This window comes from Chionomys nivalis, chromosome 2 (genome assembly GCF_950005125.1).
Source record: "Chionomys nivalis chromosome 2, mChiNiv1.1, whole genome shotgun sequence".
NCBI lineage: Eukaryota > Metazoa > Chordata > Mammalia > Rodentia > Cricetidae > Chionomys > Chionomys nivalis.
In genome coordinates, this window is record NC_080087.1 from 104,251,436 (window position 1) to 104,267,638 (window position 16,203).

At 46.9% G+C, this 16,203-nt stretch overlaps 1 protein-coding gene and 1 pseudogene across 6 annotated transcripts in view; both read left to right on the forward strand.

The window, feature by feature from the left end:
* The first annotated feature begins 1,758 nt into the window (after positions 1-1,758).
* Ndufa10 (NADH:ubiquinone oxidoreductase subunit A10) overlaps positions 1,759-16,203 on the forward strand; it is a 46,111-nt gene continuing 31,666 nt past the window's right edge. For all 6 annotated transcript variants that reach the window (XR_009056666.1, XR_009056667.1, XR_009056668.1 and 3 more), the window contains exons 1-8: positions 1,759-1,886; positions 4,265-4,433; positions 5,172-5,387; positions 8,056-8,142; positions 10,906-11,027; positions 12,457-12,536; positions 13,246-13,300; positions 15,608-15,693. Coding sequence is in view for 1 of the 6 variants with exons in the window: in XM_057761524.1 (XP_057617507.1) it covers positions 1,812-1,886; positions 4,265-4,433; positions 5,172-5,387; positions 8,056-8,142; positions 10,906-11,027; positions 12,457-12,536; positions 13,246-13,300; positions 15,608-15,693 (890 nt within the window). In the remaining 5 variants the exon portion in view is untranslated. The remainder of the gene's footprint in view (positions 1,887-4,264; positions 4,434-5,171; positions 5,388-8,055; positions 8,143-10,905; positions 11,028-12,456; positions 12,537-13,245; positions 13,301-15,607; positions 15,694-16,203) is intronic.
* Positions 6,947-7,649, forward strand: LOC130862575 (signal peptidase complex subunit 3-like; annotated as a pseudogene).

Consider the following 16,203-nt stretch of genomic DNA (forward strand, 5'->3'; position numbering starts at 1 on the left):
AAGGAGTTACCTTATGCAGACAAACTTAAAACAACCTCCTGTGTGGCTGATTCCCTACTCTGCTCACTGGACCAACATTCCTTTCATTTGGATATTTCTTGACACCCCCCTTTCTAAATATAATTATTTTGAGCATTTCCTGTATACACACGAAGCACTACACCAAGAATATTAGTTTTGTTTCAACCAAATGTGATTTAAAAACTCATTCACCAAGGAATAGATAAAGCTCCAATTCTCCATTCTCTTTTTCTGACACTCTGCTGGAGTTCCCAGTCTTCTGCTGTCATTTGGGAAACTTCCTCACTCAACTCTTCTAAAGAAAACTCTTGCTGAAGGTGAAAGCTGCCACTCAAGTAGGCTTATTCTTCCTCTGAGTGGCTGTGGAGTTCCTCCAACAGCTTCGGGAGAGCCTCAACCCCCATCAAAAAACCCTCTGGTCACAAGCATCCAGGGGAAATAAAACGAGTGCAAACACTTCCTAGGTCATTTTGTTGACGCTTATATTATTTTGGCAATAAGGCGAGACAGAAAAAAGAATCCCTGACTAAAAATCATAGACTTCACTTGTGAAGAATTCTTTTTAAAAGTTCAAATACAGCTCATTAAGAACAATAAATTTAAAAAAAAAAATCAGGGGGGGAGGAATTCAGAGATTCAAAGCTCATCCAATAGTCAATATTTTAAAATATCTCACGGTTGATTCACAACAAAAACTCTGGGCAAACTTGGGGCAGGCTCCAACTTAAGTAGCACCATTAAGATCTGCAAGTTAATGGCATACACCGTTTTCCATTATGCCACCAGCTGAAGCTGTCAGGCATACCTCAATTTAGGAGGTGAGGCAGTGTCTTTCTTAAGGGTGAGCCTGCCCGATACTGACACCTAGCGCACTGGAGGGGAGTTGCGAAATGGGATGATCGAGATGCAAGAGGAATGTGGAGAGCCATTCTCAATATACTGGAAGGAGTACTGGGCTTTCTAGAAATGGGAAACGCAGGGGAGCTTTGGTGAAGGTGGTCCACGCCCAGGGCGGGACTCCCACTGTTTTGGGGACACACACACTCCCCACAGCACTTTCTTGGCTTCCTCAGACGCTTCCTCTTAGCCTCAGAGGATCTTGGAGCTTAAGACGTCTCCAGGAGGCAGCTGTGGAAGTAAGGCAGGGAGCTCTGCCCTGGAGACGATGGTGGTTCTAGACCCGAGGCCCCCTCAGCTCTCAGCGGATAAGAGCTCAAAACCGAGTTTCGAGCGGGTCTCACCCACAGAGTCCAAGCGGGTGGCAAAGCCTCCTTTCCGAACCCAGGCAGGGAGTAGGTGAAGTCCACAGAACCCAGGAAGTGGGGTCCAGTCCTCAGAGATCGGGCGTGGACTCGGGTGGCGCGTTCTCACCACAGGATCTGGGGAGCGGGTGGATCCACCCCACAGAACACGTAGAGTCACACTTTCGTCGCATCCCTCAAGGCATCTACGAGAACCCCAGCTCAGAGTTGGCAGCCTCCATGCAATCGGCAAGGCCCAGGAGGGTCTTCTCGCCCTTCGCCACATACGTAGATCTATTGTCTGGGGGTCCAGCCGCGCTACTCGCCCAAAGGAGCTAACACCTTGCCCATAGTGTAGGTCTAGGCTTAAGCGTCGTCCCTCCAATATAACCTGGCCCAATCCTCTATTCACCCCAAGAAGGTTATTTTTTTTCCGACAGGCGCCACGAACACCTCGGCTGTGACGTCATGGAAGCGCGCCGCAGACAGCCTAGGACCCCGTCGCGCTCGCGTCCGTCTGGTCCTTGAGCCGGCGGGGACGGCGGAGCAATGGCCTTGAGACTGCTGAGACTTCTCCCGGCGTCAGCGTCCGCGCGGGGCCTCGCGGCCGGAGCCCAGCGCGTGGTGAGCGGCGGGTGGCATGTCTTGCCTGGGTCTTGGCCTGTCGTCTCCGAGCCCCGATTCCTCGGCGTTGTTGGTCAGACCCTCCAGCCGCAAGCTCCCGAGGTCCCCACCCACAGCTCCGGGTGCAGCTTTGCCGCGGACTCTCTCTCCAAGCTGCATCTGGGGAACCGGGATGCTGGAGCCCTGGAATCTGGGCCCGCTTGCTCGTCGGTTCAGTGTTTGGCAAAGCTGCTTTGTTGAGCGCCCCGTGGACGCTGGGGTGACGTGATGTGGAGCCGTAGCAGAGACTTTTGGGGTAGATTGGGGGAGGATTAGGACTTCCTAAGATGCATGCAGAATAGTGGGTGATACTAGGCTCCGCGGGGGCCGTGGCTGGGAACAGGACACGTTTTTTGACAGCACCATAACGTCTTTGCTTCTTAGTAGCTACAACTGCAGAGGTGTTAAATTTGTGAAGGGGTTGACCTCCTTATTTAGAATTTTTGTTTTGAGCAGAGGAGTGGTGTATGTGAGAAGTATGAAAGAGCCGGAGAGAGAAATGGGGTGTGCATGAATGTGAGCCGAAATCTGCCTATGCCCCGTTAGGACCACGCAAATTCCAGTGCACTTTTGCTTTGACCTTGACTCTTAGAGGCTACAATCCTTATTCCTTCAGCACTCCCTTCAGTGAGCTTGTTTCACAAATGTATGTCGGAAGTTCAGTCCATCCTAAGTTTTGCATGCATTGAGTTCGTTCCTCACGCTGTGAAGTCCAGTGGTTTTGCACAGTGGACAGTGACACGTCGCTGCCTTTTTATAGTACAACAAATTAGTTTACAGCCCTAAAAAAATCCATTGTGCTTAATGTTCATTTATTTTCCACTCCCTAAACTGACAGCCACTGCTCTTTTGATGATTTCTGTCATTTTGCCTTTTCTGGACTGTAGTCAGTCACACATTATATTGCCTGTCACACTACTATTTATGTGTACAATTACTTTTACAGTGGGGCTGGACAGATAGCTCAGCGGTTGCTCCTCTAACTCTCTCTCTCTCTCTCTCTCTCTCTCTCTCTCTCTCTCTCTCTCTAAATAATAAGTCTTAAGCCAGATATCATGGTGCACACCTTTAATTCCATCATGAAACGGGCAGGTCCACATAGTGAGGCTCTTGTCTCAAAATCAAACCTCAGAAACAGCAAAAAGAGAAAAAGATTGGTTCATGTCTTTATGGCCTGTTTGTGTCATTCCTTTTAATCGCTGGTAATGCTCCATAGTTCGGATATGTTATCACTTGTCTATTTGCCTATTTGAAAACCATCTTGACAGTTTCCCCTTTGAGGCAATTGTGAAAAAAAAAAGCTGCATGGAGTATGCGTGCAAATTTCACGTGGGAGTGTTTCCTATCAGCTGTGATGCGGTTGCTGGGTATTAGTGAGATGGTAGTCTTGTAACCATCTGTCGCCCACTGACTGTCCCATTTGCACTACTCAGCAGTGCAGAGCGTCCTACTGCACGCTCTCTTGCTGGTGTTGGTACTGGCAGTCATTTGCATTTGTGGGCATCCTGTGAGCACACACAGTGCGTGTCTGGGTTCTCATGGGGTCATCTTAGGCACTTACTTGCCATCTGCATCATCTTTGAGATCGGTTTACTTCCCACTTTAGAATTTGCTGCCCTTCCAGTTGTTTGCCTTTTAACTATGTACCCACTGCTGTTCCCTGCTTGCTGATCTTTTTATGTTTGGGGAGAGTGTGGATTACTTCAGTTTACTGAATGGACTGCGAGACTGCTGAGGATGTTTCTTGCCTTATGGATGAGAGATGTAAAAATGATCTCAGCAGCAGTGCAGTAGGAGAGGGGGGTGATGCTTCTTCCTCATAACCTGTGAATTTGGCTTCTGTGAGTGATTATGGAGTTGAAGGAAGGCAAAGATAATGCTTTATTTACCCTGTTGTTTGTTAGATCGTGGACAGTTCCTGCTGTAAAGGACATCATACTTGGGGGTTAGAGTATGAAAACTCTACTTTGGTTTAAGTCTTCTAGCTTTCCTGTGCTTAAACTGTGTACTTGGTAGTGAGCTAACTAGGTAACAGGCTGAAGACAGAAGCCTTGATCAGAGTGGTATTTTTGTTCTGTCGGGTTCACCTCCCCTCTGCCATTTGTCCATCCACCTGTTCATCTGTTCATCCATCCACCCAGTTTTCATTAACATAGCAAGCATCCTTGTTTCAGGCCCTGTTTTGAGACCTAGGGATGTAAACATTCAACTCTCAGAGAGCTTGCACTAAGGAAGAAGGGAGTCAGCTCATCAAATAAGAGAGGCCTCCTCCTATTTTACCTAATAATTGCTAATGCCTGCAGTAACCAGAGTGGTGATGTGATGTTTTTTTTTTTCAGGGACAGATTCATACCAGTGTGCAATGCCAGCTGAAGTATGGACCTCTCGCCTTCGTTCTTGGTGATAAGACAACCAAAAAACTGAATGAGTACAGCCGAGTGATAACGGTAGATGGGAACATATGCTCTGGGAAGAACAAGCTCGCAAAGGAGATCGCAGAGAAGCTAGGTATGGACATCATGCAGGATGACCCTAGCTTTTCAGGCATGTGGCTGCTTATCCCACCTAGAATTTGCTTTCTGTTGACTAGGTAAATTTAGGCCTAAGGTAGGTCTTTCACATTTTTTTTTAGTTGCTTATTTAATATATGCCTATAATCTTCAGTGCTTGAGAGGCTAAGGCAGGAAGACTGCCATGAAATCGAGGCAAGCTTGGGCTATATAGTGAGTACTAGACCAGCCAAAGCTTCATAGAAAGATCCTATCTCAAAAAGACTGAATTGTGGAGCAGGGTTGGGGTTCAAATGTAAATTTAAAAATTGGGATTGGCTTTTCCCTGGGAGTGCAGCAGAGCGCCTACCTGAACTGCATTGCCAGAGGAGCTGTCACTGTGTTTGCTTTCCCATGGGATGATGGGGAGATAGGCTGACCTGCTCCAGTTCTGGGTGCAGCAGTCTGCTGACTTGCCTTTTGATGGTGTTGGACAGCAGCAGTGGGGTGAGGATTGGAAGGACTGCCATGTGCTGCTGGGTGGCAGGAAATGGTGAAGCCTGCTCTTTAGCCATTGTCCCCAGCACCTCATGTGCTTCTTGAGCATGTAAAGAAGTGTGGGCACAAAGGTGACTTCCCTTGGGCTCTGATGCCCAGCCCTGGCCATAGTATTCACATTTTCTTTGTGTTTTTGTCCAACCATGCACTTCAAGTGGTAGTAGTCAGCCATGCTTCCTCTGGGTGTTCTCTACCTTAGGCATGAAGTACTTTCCAGAAGCAGGCATCCAGTACTCAAGCAGCACCACAGGCGATGGAAGGCCCCTCCACACGGAATTTAGTGGCAGCTGTAGCTTAGAGAAATTTTATGATAATCCCAAAAGCAACGATGGCAACAGCTACCGCCTGCAGTCCTGGCTGTACGCCAGCCGCCTCCTACAGTACTCAGACGCCCTGGAACACCTGTTGAGCACAGGTACTGCTCTGTTCTTGGTCAGGGGTGGTGGGCTTTCCCTTTCTTGATCCCGTTCTGAATAAAGGTTTTCTGAAAAGGTACTTTAGGCAAACTTACAGAAGTAATGTCACCGCTTTAAGCATAAAGCGTGATGGAGGATGGAGCACACGGGTGACTGGGAGAATGTGAAGCCGAACTCTTCAGGATGGACTGTGTGTCCTGTATAGACATGAATGACAGCCAGTGGGTTTTCTGGAGGGACAGTGGCCAGGCTGGAAATTGTCACAGAATAAAAGTTAAACCTTGAAAAGATGGCAAAAGTTGGGAGGAGGCAAAATATGCAGGGTCTCAGGGGAGAGTATGTCCTAAGATGCTATTCAAGCTGGGTATATTTGGACAAGCAAAGTTTAGAGTGAGAGACTGGTAGCAAGGACTCAAGCAAGGGCATGACAGAACAGGAATGTGTGTAGATGAGGTAAGGATATAGCCCCTTCCCTGGGAAGCAGCAAAGTTGTTAACTTGGACCTGAACCCAGAATATCCTGAAAACTAACAGCAGGCGTACTGTGCCAAATGTCAGGAACTGTATTCACAGTGGCACAGTATTGGGGGGGGGGGGGTATGGGTGGTATTTAAGGCTGTGTCTACTCTTATGTGGTTGATGAGTGAACTGTGTGGGAGAGGGAGTGGCCGATGTTTAAGGCTCAGTCTACTTTGTATGGCAGTGGCTGCCCCATGCTTGATAGACAGACAGTGTGGGAAAGACCAGGTGGTTTGTGTTTAAGGCTGTGTCTGCTTCCTGTGTCAGTGGCTTCCCTGTGGTTGATTGTGGTTTTAGACAAGTTCAGGTGTTCCTGAAAGTTGGACCAGTGATTCTGATTCTGAGCTGAGCTAGAAGAACAAAGATGTGTTTTCGGCACGGCCTCAAGATAGCTGATAAAGCTGCTTCACAGATTCCCATTTGTCCCAGACGAGTCTGGTTTTTATTCCCCAATTTTGTTAATGATTAGTTTTCTTCCAAGGATGGAAAAGCTCTGGGCTTGATTAGTATTATTCCTAGGAACTTATGTGATCTGGAGTCTTCTTGGGTTCTGTACCAGGACCTCCCTCAGGGAAATCCAAGCAGTAGCTTGGAAATGATATTGGCCCTCAGGGCAGTCCTTGGTTGGTTTTTTTGTCTGTTTGTTTTTGTTTTTTAGCATATTTTACCCTATTTCCTGACCATTTGTTTCTTAAATTAAAAAGAAACATTTTACATGTTCAGTGAACAGTGATTTGCTTCCTTTTATGCTGTGTTCAGTTACTATTTTGTGAGTAAGTACCTGCTGTGTGCTAGGCTCATTCCTCAAGCCAGGAATACTGCAGGAAGGAAGCTTCTGTTTTAATAGGAGCATAGAGACTGACTGGAAAGATGTGTGGCAGAAGTGAGTTGGTGGTGAGTGCTCTAGGGAAGCTGGTCCTAGATGAAGTTATATAACAACCAGCTAACTTCTCAAACACTGGACAACGAGTTTTCTCTGGGTGGTGAGTGGAGCCAGGGCCCGTTCTTCCGTAGGGAAGGTTCTGCCTAGACCCAGCGGGATGGATTGCAGGGACTTTTGTCCTGAGTATCATGAGGACCACATTGCCGTGAGTGAATCTGGCAGTGATGACAATAAAGGTGAGAAGTGGCCAGCTTAGAATATTGGACTGGATGGAGGTCGTTACTCTAAAGGAGAGGAGGCCATTAGGAGATGTGAGCCCAACTTTATCAGCCCAGTTTGCAAGTGGCCTGCTGCTGCTGAGAACGGAGAGTGCAGATATCATTGGGAAAGGCTGTGAGCTTCCTTGCCTTCTCATTGAGTGTGACTGGAGCGATTACCTTTGGCTGCTTCAGCACCACCACCTCAAAGACAGGAGTGTCCCCATCTGGCTGCCCATCTCTCAAATCATATTAACAGACGTGGAAGACCCTGGACCTGGAGAAAGAAGTGGTCATTACATATCTGGTCTAGAAAGTGTATTTGATTGGAGAGTTAAGCACATCTCTGTCAACATAAAATAGTGCTCTGAACCAGGCTCTTCTTTGGGACGTGATTGCTCTGAGGCAGAAACCTGAAGCTGCTGTTGAAAGAGAGCAAGATACTTTTCTTTAATGATGGAGACGATCTCGGGAAAAATAGGAATGTTACTTTGACCCTATGGTACAGCACTTTGCCAAATGCTGGAATTCCACCTCTTGTGGCATGATCAGGACATGAATTTGTCTCATTTCCAAACACATGAGATAACAAAGAGTTATTAAATTACTCTGAACTTGGGACATTTTTATACTTTTCTTTATATTTAGAAAAACTAACATATATATATAGTTTTATGTTTGAGAGACTTTGAGGGGTTGTGATGAGTAAGGCGTGAAGTATAGGAAGAGTTGACCTGGGATCTGAGAGGTCACAGTGAGGCAGAAGTAGCTGGTTTAGAACCCATCTTCCTCTTCTGTTCCACGTGATGGAGGAGACAGTGTTACCCCAAACCAAAAAAGCACTGTGGTTTTAAATTGTTTTCCACTTGTAACAGTGTAGTCTTTGAATGTATTTATAAGAACTAGAACTATAAGTGACTGGGCTTTTGTTTTCCATTTCTAAAATGAAATTTCTAGTTAGCAGTACTTTTTATTCATTTGGTTTAAAACTGTTTACCTGTTTCAACAGGACAAGGTGTGGTCTTGGAGCGCTCCATCTACAGTGACTTTGTCTTCCTGGAGGCAATGTACAACCAGGGCTTCATCCGAAAGGAGTGTGAGTTGTGCCCTCTGCTGATGGAGATACCTCCACAGAGGCCGAGGGGAGGGGAGGGTATTTTGTGCTGTTACATACCGCATTCCCCAGGAGAAAGGGAGCCCAGCAAGCTCCCATTGTCCTTGTCATCCTAATAGATGTCTTTTGTCCATTCACTCACCCTAGAGGCCTCCTTGCTGTTCAGGAAAACTCTGCATCCCGCAGTGCAACGCAGTGCCCCCCCCGCTCTACCCCAAGAGGTCAGCCCACAGCTCCACTAGTTTTCCTTGGCCTATATAGCTAATTTTGCTAAACTCTCCAGGTCTAGTGTGTAGTTTTTATGAAATTGGGCCATTTTATTTTCCCTGCCAGTTTCTGTGCAGTTGCCCCTCTAACAAATTAGTGAGCTGTTTTAGGGACATTGACAGATGACAAAGGAGAAAGGATAAAAGTCTGTTGGTTAAAGCCGGTTAGCCTGGGAACCCTGGGGTGGTTGGTGTACCTGTAAGGAGTTTGGGCTATACTGTGCTTGGCCTGAGTCAGTTTCAGTGTTAGGTTCTTGCCTGTGTGCTTGATGCCTGTACTAGTGGGTACTGAAATCTAATGGTCAGCGTGAGTATAGTCGGTCAGGGAAACTGAGGCAAGCAAAAGGATAGTTGTAATCTGAGACTCTGGCTCTGCTGTGTCCTGGTGGCTAGAAGTCGTCCGTCTGTGTGTGTGAAGCGGAAGGAGTGGGCAAGGGACAGCTGCCCTGTACATGCCAAGCGGCAGTTGAGGTTGGCCAACAGGTATTTCTGGGGGCCACTGCACACAGCTCTGCCTGGATGCTTGGGGATCTCAGGCAAGGCTTTTGTTATCCTTGGGACAGGGGAATGAAGCCCGCAGAAGTGATGAGCGGCAGCACAGCGTCCCTGAGCACCCTGGAGTGCTAGGGAAAGAGCACGCCTGGGGCCTGACTAGCGTGTGGCAGGGCTGGGAGTCATTGCCAGGGACAGCTCCTGCAGTGAATGGCCTTCAGGGATCAGACACCGAGTGCCAGAGGGAGTGAGGACAGGTCCATTGTCAGCAGCAGGCTAGGGGAGGGATGGGGTCTGGCCAGTGGTGTGGAGTGTCAGTGCATGACAGGGCATGGACAAGTAAGGGCTGGCCTAGGGAAGAAAGTTTGAATGTCTTCTGGAAGTCCTGAGGGGTCGCTGGGCATTTTAAGTGTGAGAAGGAAGATTTGGTAGTTAGAAGCTCACAGAAGTGTCTGGAAAGAATATACATGGTGAGGAAAAGTCCAAGGGGAGGAGGCCAGTTGGGAGGAGGTTGGAAGGGAACATGTTGGGGTAGGATTAAGTTGGAGGACACACTGGCAGCGGGAACTGTCTATAGGAGGGAACAATGCTCAGTCTTGCAGAAGCACGGGAGGAGAGTGATGGGAGACCAGTTTCTAGAATGAGGAAGAATCAGTTTTTCCGAGGTGGTTTCTGTTTGGGTGTCCTGGGTACAAGACTCTCTTAAATGGGCCCAGGGTATACCTAAACGTAGATTCACGCTGCTGTGGCCTGAGGGATTGATGCCAGCAGGTGTGGTCTGGTGTCAGCGCCTGCAGTGGGCCTGTTTTCACTTGGTAATGCTCATGAGTGATAACAGTGGTGACCAGGTCCTGGGTGCAATTACTGAGGAGATGGAAACCCCATGGATAAAGCTCCATGGCTGTGTGTGCCCAGAGAGAGCTGAAGAGTGTGAGGGGGTTGGCCTTGCCAATGTTTGTAACACATGACCATTGGATTTTACATGTATAAGGTTGGAGACTGTAGCCAGTCATATTAGTGCCAGGATAGGGAAAAGTACATTGGCGGAAGTCAGTGGCATCCAGTGAGGAAAAGAGGCCTAAGGAATAGGATGTTGTCAGACGTAAGCAGGCAAATGGAGATGGAACAGAGGAAGCAAGGTAGTACATTACCTTAGCAGAGTGCAAGGTAGTACATTACCTTAGCAGAGTGCAAGGCTGCTGCATTGCAGGTCCAGCACGTAGGGCAAGGCCTGGTTTTCTCCTGGGCTCGTGGGGGTGTGGTCAGGGCAGTCTGTGCAAGTGTCCTATGTCCATAGGTATGCCTCCTACATCATGCTTTCCCTACTGCAGTGGTCTTGGTCACAGTCCAGTCCAAAGATAGCCTTCGACACAGTGACCAGGCGGGTCACTGGGGTGTTCTGTGAAGTGGAAGAAGTGTCTTTCTGTGGGCCTTGGTGTGAGCATCCGCTTGTCATTCAGGAAGATTTTACCATACAAGCAGTTCTTTCTCAACACTGCCCAGAGGTGCCCTGTTGGGGGCTGATGTGGACATGGTGTGCGTGTCCCAAGGAGTGGGTTTTAATTCTTTTGAATGACAAACCTCCGATTACTACGACTTTGAAAAGGGTGAGGTGACTGCTCCAGTCTCAGGACTCCCAGATTATTTTGGTGTGAATCTGATTCAGTGGGTAGTTACACATAGTCCATTCAACTCTCTGAAATATTCTGAACCCGGAAAAGTGGAGCTTAAATTTTCAGTTGAATTTTTTAAGAAATGCTTTCTGAACTCCCTGTAGACCAGACACTTATTTGTGTTCATAAAGAAATAGATACACAGCAGGTGTATCATACATCCCAGCTAAAGAAACACACAAGGAGAACTGGTGTGCTTCCAACTTTCCCAGAAGTGAGGTAGACATACTCAGGGTCTGTCCTGTGCACAGCAGTTACGATGCCAGAAGTCTGTAGCTGTCTAGAGTTTGATAGTGATGGGCTGTCTTGTGTAGGTGTGGACCACTACAATGAAGTAAAACGGCTCACTCTCCCAGAGTACCTGCCACCCCACGTAGTCATCTATATCGATGTGCCCGTACCAGAGATACAGAAACGGATCCAGAAGAAAGGAGATGTAAGTCGGTACCCATGCGAGCCAGGTGTCTACATGTTTTTGTGATCAGCGTGTGCCAGTTCCCAGTGACCCCACAAGGCAGGAGGACCCAGCGAGAGCATATCTATCCCCTGAGCCATTCTTGTGGGGAGGCAAAGTGAGCATATCCTCTGTCCTTTCTCTTCTCTTCTCTAAGGGATCTCATGTCCTGTTGTCCTAAAGATGAAAGTGATTTGAATGTCCTTTCAAGCGTCATGTAAATTTGATGGGTGTTTTGTGTTGAGTTTATGTTACAAGCAAGGAAGTGTATTACCTTAACAGAGGGCAAGGCTGGCTGGCACATGGCAAGTCTAGCAAGCAGGGCAAAGCCTGGCTTTCTCCTTGGGCTTGTATGGGTGTGGAAGGATGCACATCTGCATGTCATCCCTGTCGCCCCACAGTGCTTTTGTGGCCCCTCACCTATTACTACTAAGTGCTGGTGTCTGTCAGACAGAAGTGCCTGCAGTTCGTGCCTGGCACCCCCTGTGCTGGAGTAATGTTCCCAGGTGGAGTGAATTCTTCACCTTTATAGACAGCTGGCTGTTCCATTTTCCTGTGCCTGGTCTAGGTGCCAGGGCTGCAGGCACTCAGGAAATGGGTGACTTTTTTATTTTTATGAACAGCTTTAGTAGGTGGGATTTATACTTGATTACATGCACCAGTTGAAATTTGCAGCTGATTTTTAGCCAACTTAGCAAACTGTGGCAGCTTCTATCACCATCCAGTTTTGGAATGTTTTCTTTATTTCTGTACGTCAGAACAGTAGGCTAGTCTTCTTTTCCTCCCTTGCCTCTTCCCTCCCACATGTTTCTTGAGTCCTCTGTACCAACTACAGAATGCTGGGACTGAGTGTTAACTGGATAGGTTAGTTCCCACCCAGCAGCTTGTTCTGGTAGAGGAGCGCTGTCCTGAGCAAGGAAATGAGCAAAAGCCACAGAAGGCGAGCCTGGGAGAAGAGTGAATCTTAGCTTTGGCTAAACTGTCCACTCTTAATTGACAAGAGAAGTGAAAGAGTGAAGGAAGAGTGAAGGTGGGAAAGAGGGGGAAGAGCAGAGAGGTAGAGAGGGGTCTGCAGTAGAAGAAAGTGCAGGCCGATGGGAGAGACTGGGCCTCCCAGTCTCTGTGGTTCCTCGTTGCCTGCTCTTGATGTGAGGTACAGCAGAGAGACAGGCGGGGCTTCTCACAGGGACCTTCTTCCTGGCCCTGCTTGGTGAGAGGAGGGTCATGACATGGATTCCTCTGTAGCCAGGAACAGTTCTCGCTGCTTGTGCCCCCGCCACCTGCCCCTAAAGCTCTTGCAGCTTGTCGGTCCTTAGGAAAAAGCCGTGCCCCCAATGTGCTCACGCCTTACACACTCACATGAGAAACGGAATCTGAAGGCCTCCTGCTCTTTGTCTCTGCTTCTGTTCAGCCACATGAAATGAAGATCACCTCTGCCTATCTCCAGGACATCGAGAATGCCTACAAGAACACCTTCCTCCCCAAGATGAGGTGAGCCCAGCACAGTGCTCACGTGCCAGACTCAGGCTGTCTTGCAGAGACTGCAGGAAGCCTCGTAGCTCAGAGCGTTTTCTCTCCCATTCACAGCCTCAGGCTGCAGAGCCAACAGGAGACTTTTCAGTTTAGGTTTTGTGAATTTGTTTGGGTTTTTAAAAATGCTTTTTCCCCTTCCAGTTAAATCCTTAAGATTCTTGATGCTAAAAATAAATTTTAGCATTAGAGGTACATTCTTATTTATGTAACAGATATCTAGAAAAATTGCTTGAAACACAGCATACCTGTGGAGGAACTCTATCAATATACAGTCCTTTACACCCTTAGTCAGTATCCTAAGCAGTATTGGGGTTAGCATCACCACGTCTGTCTTCTTTCATTCTGTTCATGTGTTGAAGCATGAGGGAAGAATGCTTCCCCTCTCCACAGGGTTCTCAGGTCCTAGGTATATCTGTATGTGTTACAGTTAAATTGATACTGAAAAGTTTTAGGGCATTGTTTAAATTCTCAAAGTTATGAATAAGAACAAAATGAAGCAAGTGGTTTTTAGCTCCTGCACAGCCGTACTGTGGTGGCATGAACACCAGAATACCCAGGTTCCAGCCAGTGGGGATGCTTGTCAGAGCAGGGGCTCTAGTGGCTTCTGGGCATTTGTGCAGACCTTCCACCTGTAATGCTACCTTGTATCTCTCATTCTGTCTTACAGTGAGCAGTGTGAGGTTTTGGTGTACAGTACCTGGGAATCTGAAGACTCAACCAAGGTGGGGCAGTGCTAATCAATGGCACATGTTCTTAGACTTATGTTCAGGGTTCGCCGGGCCACATGATGGGTTTGATTACTACTGGCTTTAGGAGCTTCGGCGAGTCATAAATGTTGGAGGGGGAGGGGCGCTTGTTCTTCCTGGCAGCCTGACTTGCTTACACCCGAAATAATCACACAGAAACTGTATTAACTTGGCCCATTAGCTCTAGTTTCTAATCGGCTAATTCTTACATCTTAATTTAACCCATTTTTATTATCTGTATATCACCATGAGGTCGTGGCCTACCAGCAAAGTTCCGACATGTCTGACTCTGGCGGCTCCATAGTGTCTCTCTGACTCCGTCCTTTTTTCTCCCAGCATTCAGTCCACTCACCTAAGTTCTGTGCTATCAACAGGCCAAGGCAGTTTCTTTATTCAGTAATGGAAACGACAGCACACAGAGGGGACTCCCACATCACATAAACAGCAGTATCTGTCCTGCTCATTACCCTCCCTGAGCCATCAAGTTGTTATTTTTTTTTAAAAAATAGCTTTGTTTATACAGTCTTAAAATCATAGATGGCAAAGATGTGAAACACTTCTGTACATATATGTATCACAGAGCATGACAGCTGCACCTTGCCTTAGTTCAGAGGAAAAGTTAGTTGTTTAAAGAGAGCTGTTTGCCGGGCGGTGGTGGCGCACGCCTTTAATCCCAGCACTTGGGAGGCAGAGGCAGGTGGATCTCTGTGAGTTCGAGGCCAGCCTGGTCTACAAGAGCTAGTTCCAGGACAGGCTGCAAAACCACAGAGAAACCCTGTCTCGAAAAACCAAAAAAAAAAACAAAAACAAAAAAACAAAATAAAGAGAGCTGTTTTCCTTAAGTCTCTGTTTTGTGAAGCAGTTTTCAGGAAACGCAGTGAATACCAGCCAAGAAAATTCTGAAAGAAGTAATTTAGGACATTTGCTCTCCCACATACAAAACCATATATATATATATATATAATATATATATATATATATATATATATATATACACACACACATACAGTAACAAAAAAACTCTGTCATTAATGCAAGAAGTAGTAAGTCACCCAGTTAGTGTGAATTCTTTTTGTTTCATCAGACTCAACACAGAGACCATCTTAGTGTGGCAAAGCAAGTTCCTTTAAGATAATAATAATAATAAAAAGTGAAATAGGAGGAAAAGGTCATTTCTTAAATGGTATTAAGTAAATATCCATTCAATGAAAAAACATAAGGCTAAAGTAAAGAAACAGAAGTTTGAGGCCATTCTGAGCTACATAGTGAATTCAAGACCGGCCTGAACTGCATAATGAGACCCTGCTGATAATGACAAAAACTAACACCAAACCTCCCACAGGAGTTCCCCTTTAAATTTTTTCATTGTATCTATAGCTTCAATTACCAGCGCTCAGTGAGGCGTGTTTGTAATGCCAGCACTTGGGAAGCAGGAAGATTACTCAAGTTTGAGGCAGCCTGGTCTACATAATGAGTTCCAGATTAGCTAGGGCTATACAGCAAGACCTGGTCTCAGAAAGAAATGAAAGTCACAAGTTAGGAAATAATAAGAAGCATAGGAATTCAAGATTTGAGTGCCAGCTCAGGCCCTTCTGTCCTGCAGAAGGATCTTGTAGAGCTGGTGGCTGTGAGCATCCTGTATGCCCAGTTCCTCTGTACAAAGGGAAGGAGGAAGGGGACCTGGTGAGCTCTCCCACTCGGGAATGGCCTTCTGCTTTGAGACAGATCCTGGGTCCTAGTGTAGCTCTGTTGCTTCCTGCTGTAAGCATTCTTGTCCTACTTGGTCTGAAAGGCTGCTTTCATTACCTTCCTGGTCCAGTGCTACCCTGTTCATATTCAATGTATTTTTATACCCTTTGATTGGGTATCTATTTAAATGGTATGTATCTTAAAATAATGCACCTTTAAGTGAGGTCCAAGCTGGGCGTGTTCTAGAAAAACTTTGAGTGTGAGAAAATGGCCTCTCTGAAAGGGCAGGACTGGAGGCCGGGACTCTCCAGGAATGTGTTGGTATTCAGGTTCCTCTGCTTCTCTGGTGGCTCTTCTAGAGAAGACAAGAGTAGTCTGACCTTAATGTTGGCTTTCTGTCCAGTCTTACTTTTGTTCCAGTCTTGAGAGCGGCTCTGTCCCCTTGGTATTCTGCAATGTTGAGGCAGGATCATGCTGAGCAGCACTTAGGTCCTGCCATATTATTCTCCTTGACTTGTATGCCAAGAGTTTACAATATATAGTGTTGCCTCATTCACAGTTCTAAAATGGGGTTCTCTATTTCTATTGTTTTAGGTGGTAGAGGACATAGAATACCTTAAGTACAACAAAGGGCCGTGGCTTGAACAGGATGACCGTACCTTTCACAACCTGCGGATGCTGTGAGTCACTGGGGGAGCAGGAAAGACGACTCCTTGGAGCGCACTGCGGGGTCTGCTACATGCATAGAAGTAGACGATATTTGCATAGTTAATGCTTCGATTTGTTGTCAACTGCACTAGCCAGTACTACAGTATTTACCCTTTTCCTTTGCTGACAACTCTGGAATTCTCTAGTGGGTTCAATATGTTGTTTATTGTTATTAATTACGATTATTTTGCTTCTACCCTGTGCTAGGCCTGGTTCTAGTTTGAAAGACTTGCATCAAATAAAATTCCTGCTCTCAGCAGAGACACATTTAAGTGGGAGATGGATAGTAAACCAGGGTGTGTAACTGTTGAGTCATAAAGGCCACTCCTCAGTACTGGAGTGTGAGTGACCAGGGTGTGTAGGCCTTTGCATGAAGAGGCCTGAAGGAAGTAGGACTCAGCCTTATGTGTCTGAAGCTTACCAGGTATCAGGCCACAAATGGAGAGACTAAGGCAGGGACATGCTAGGGATGGGTTGTAGTC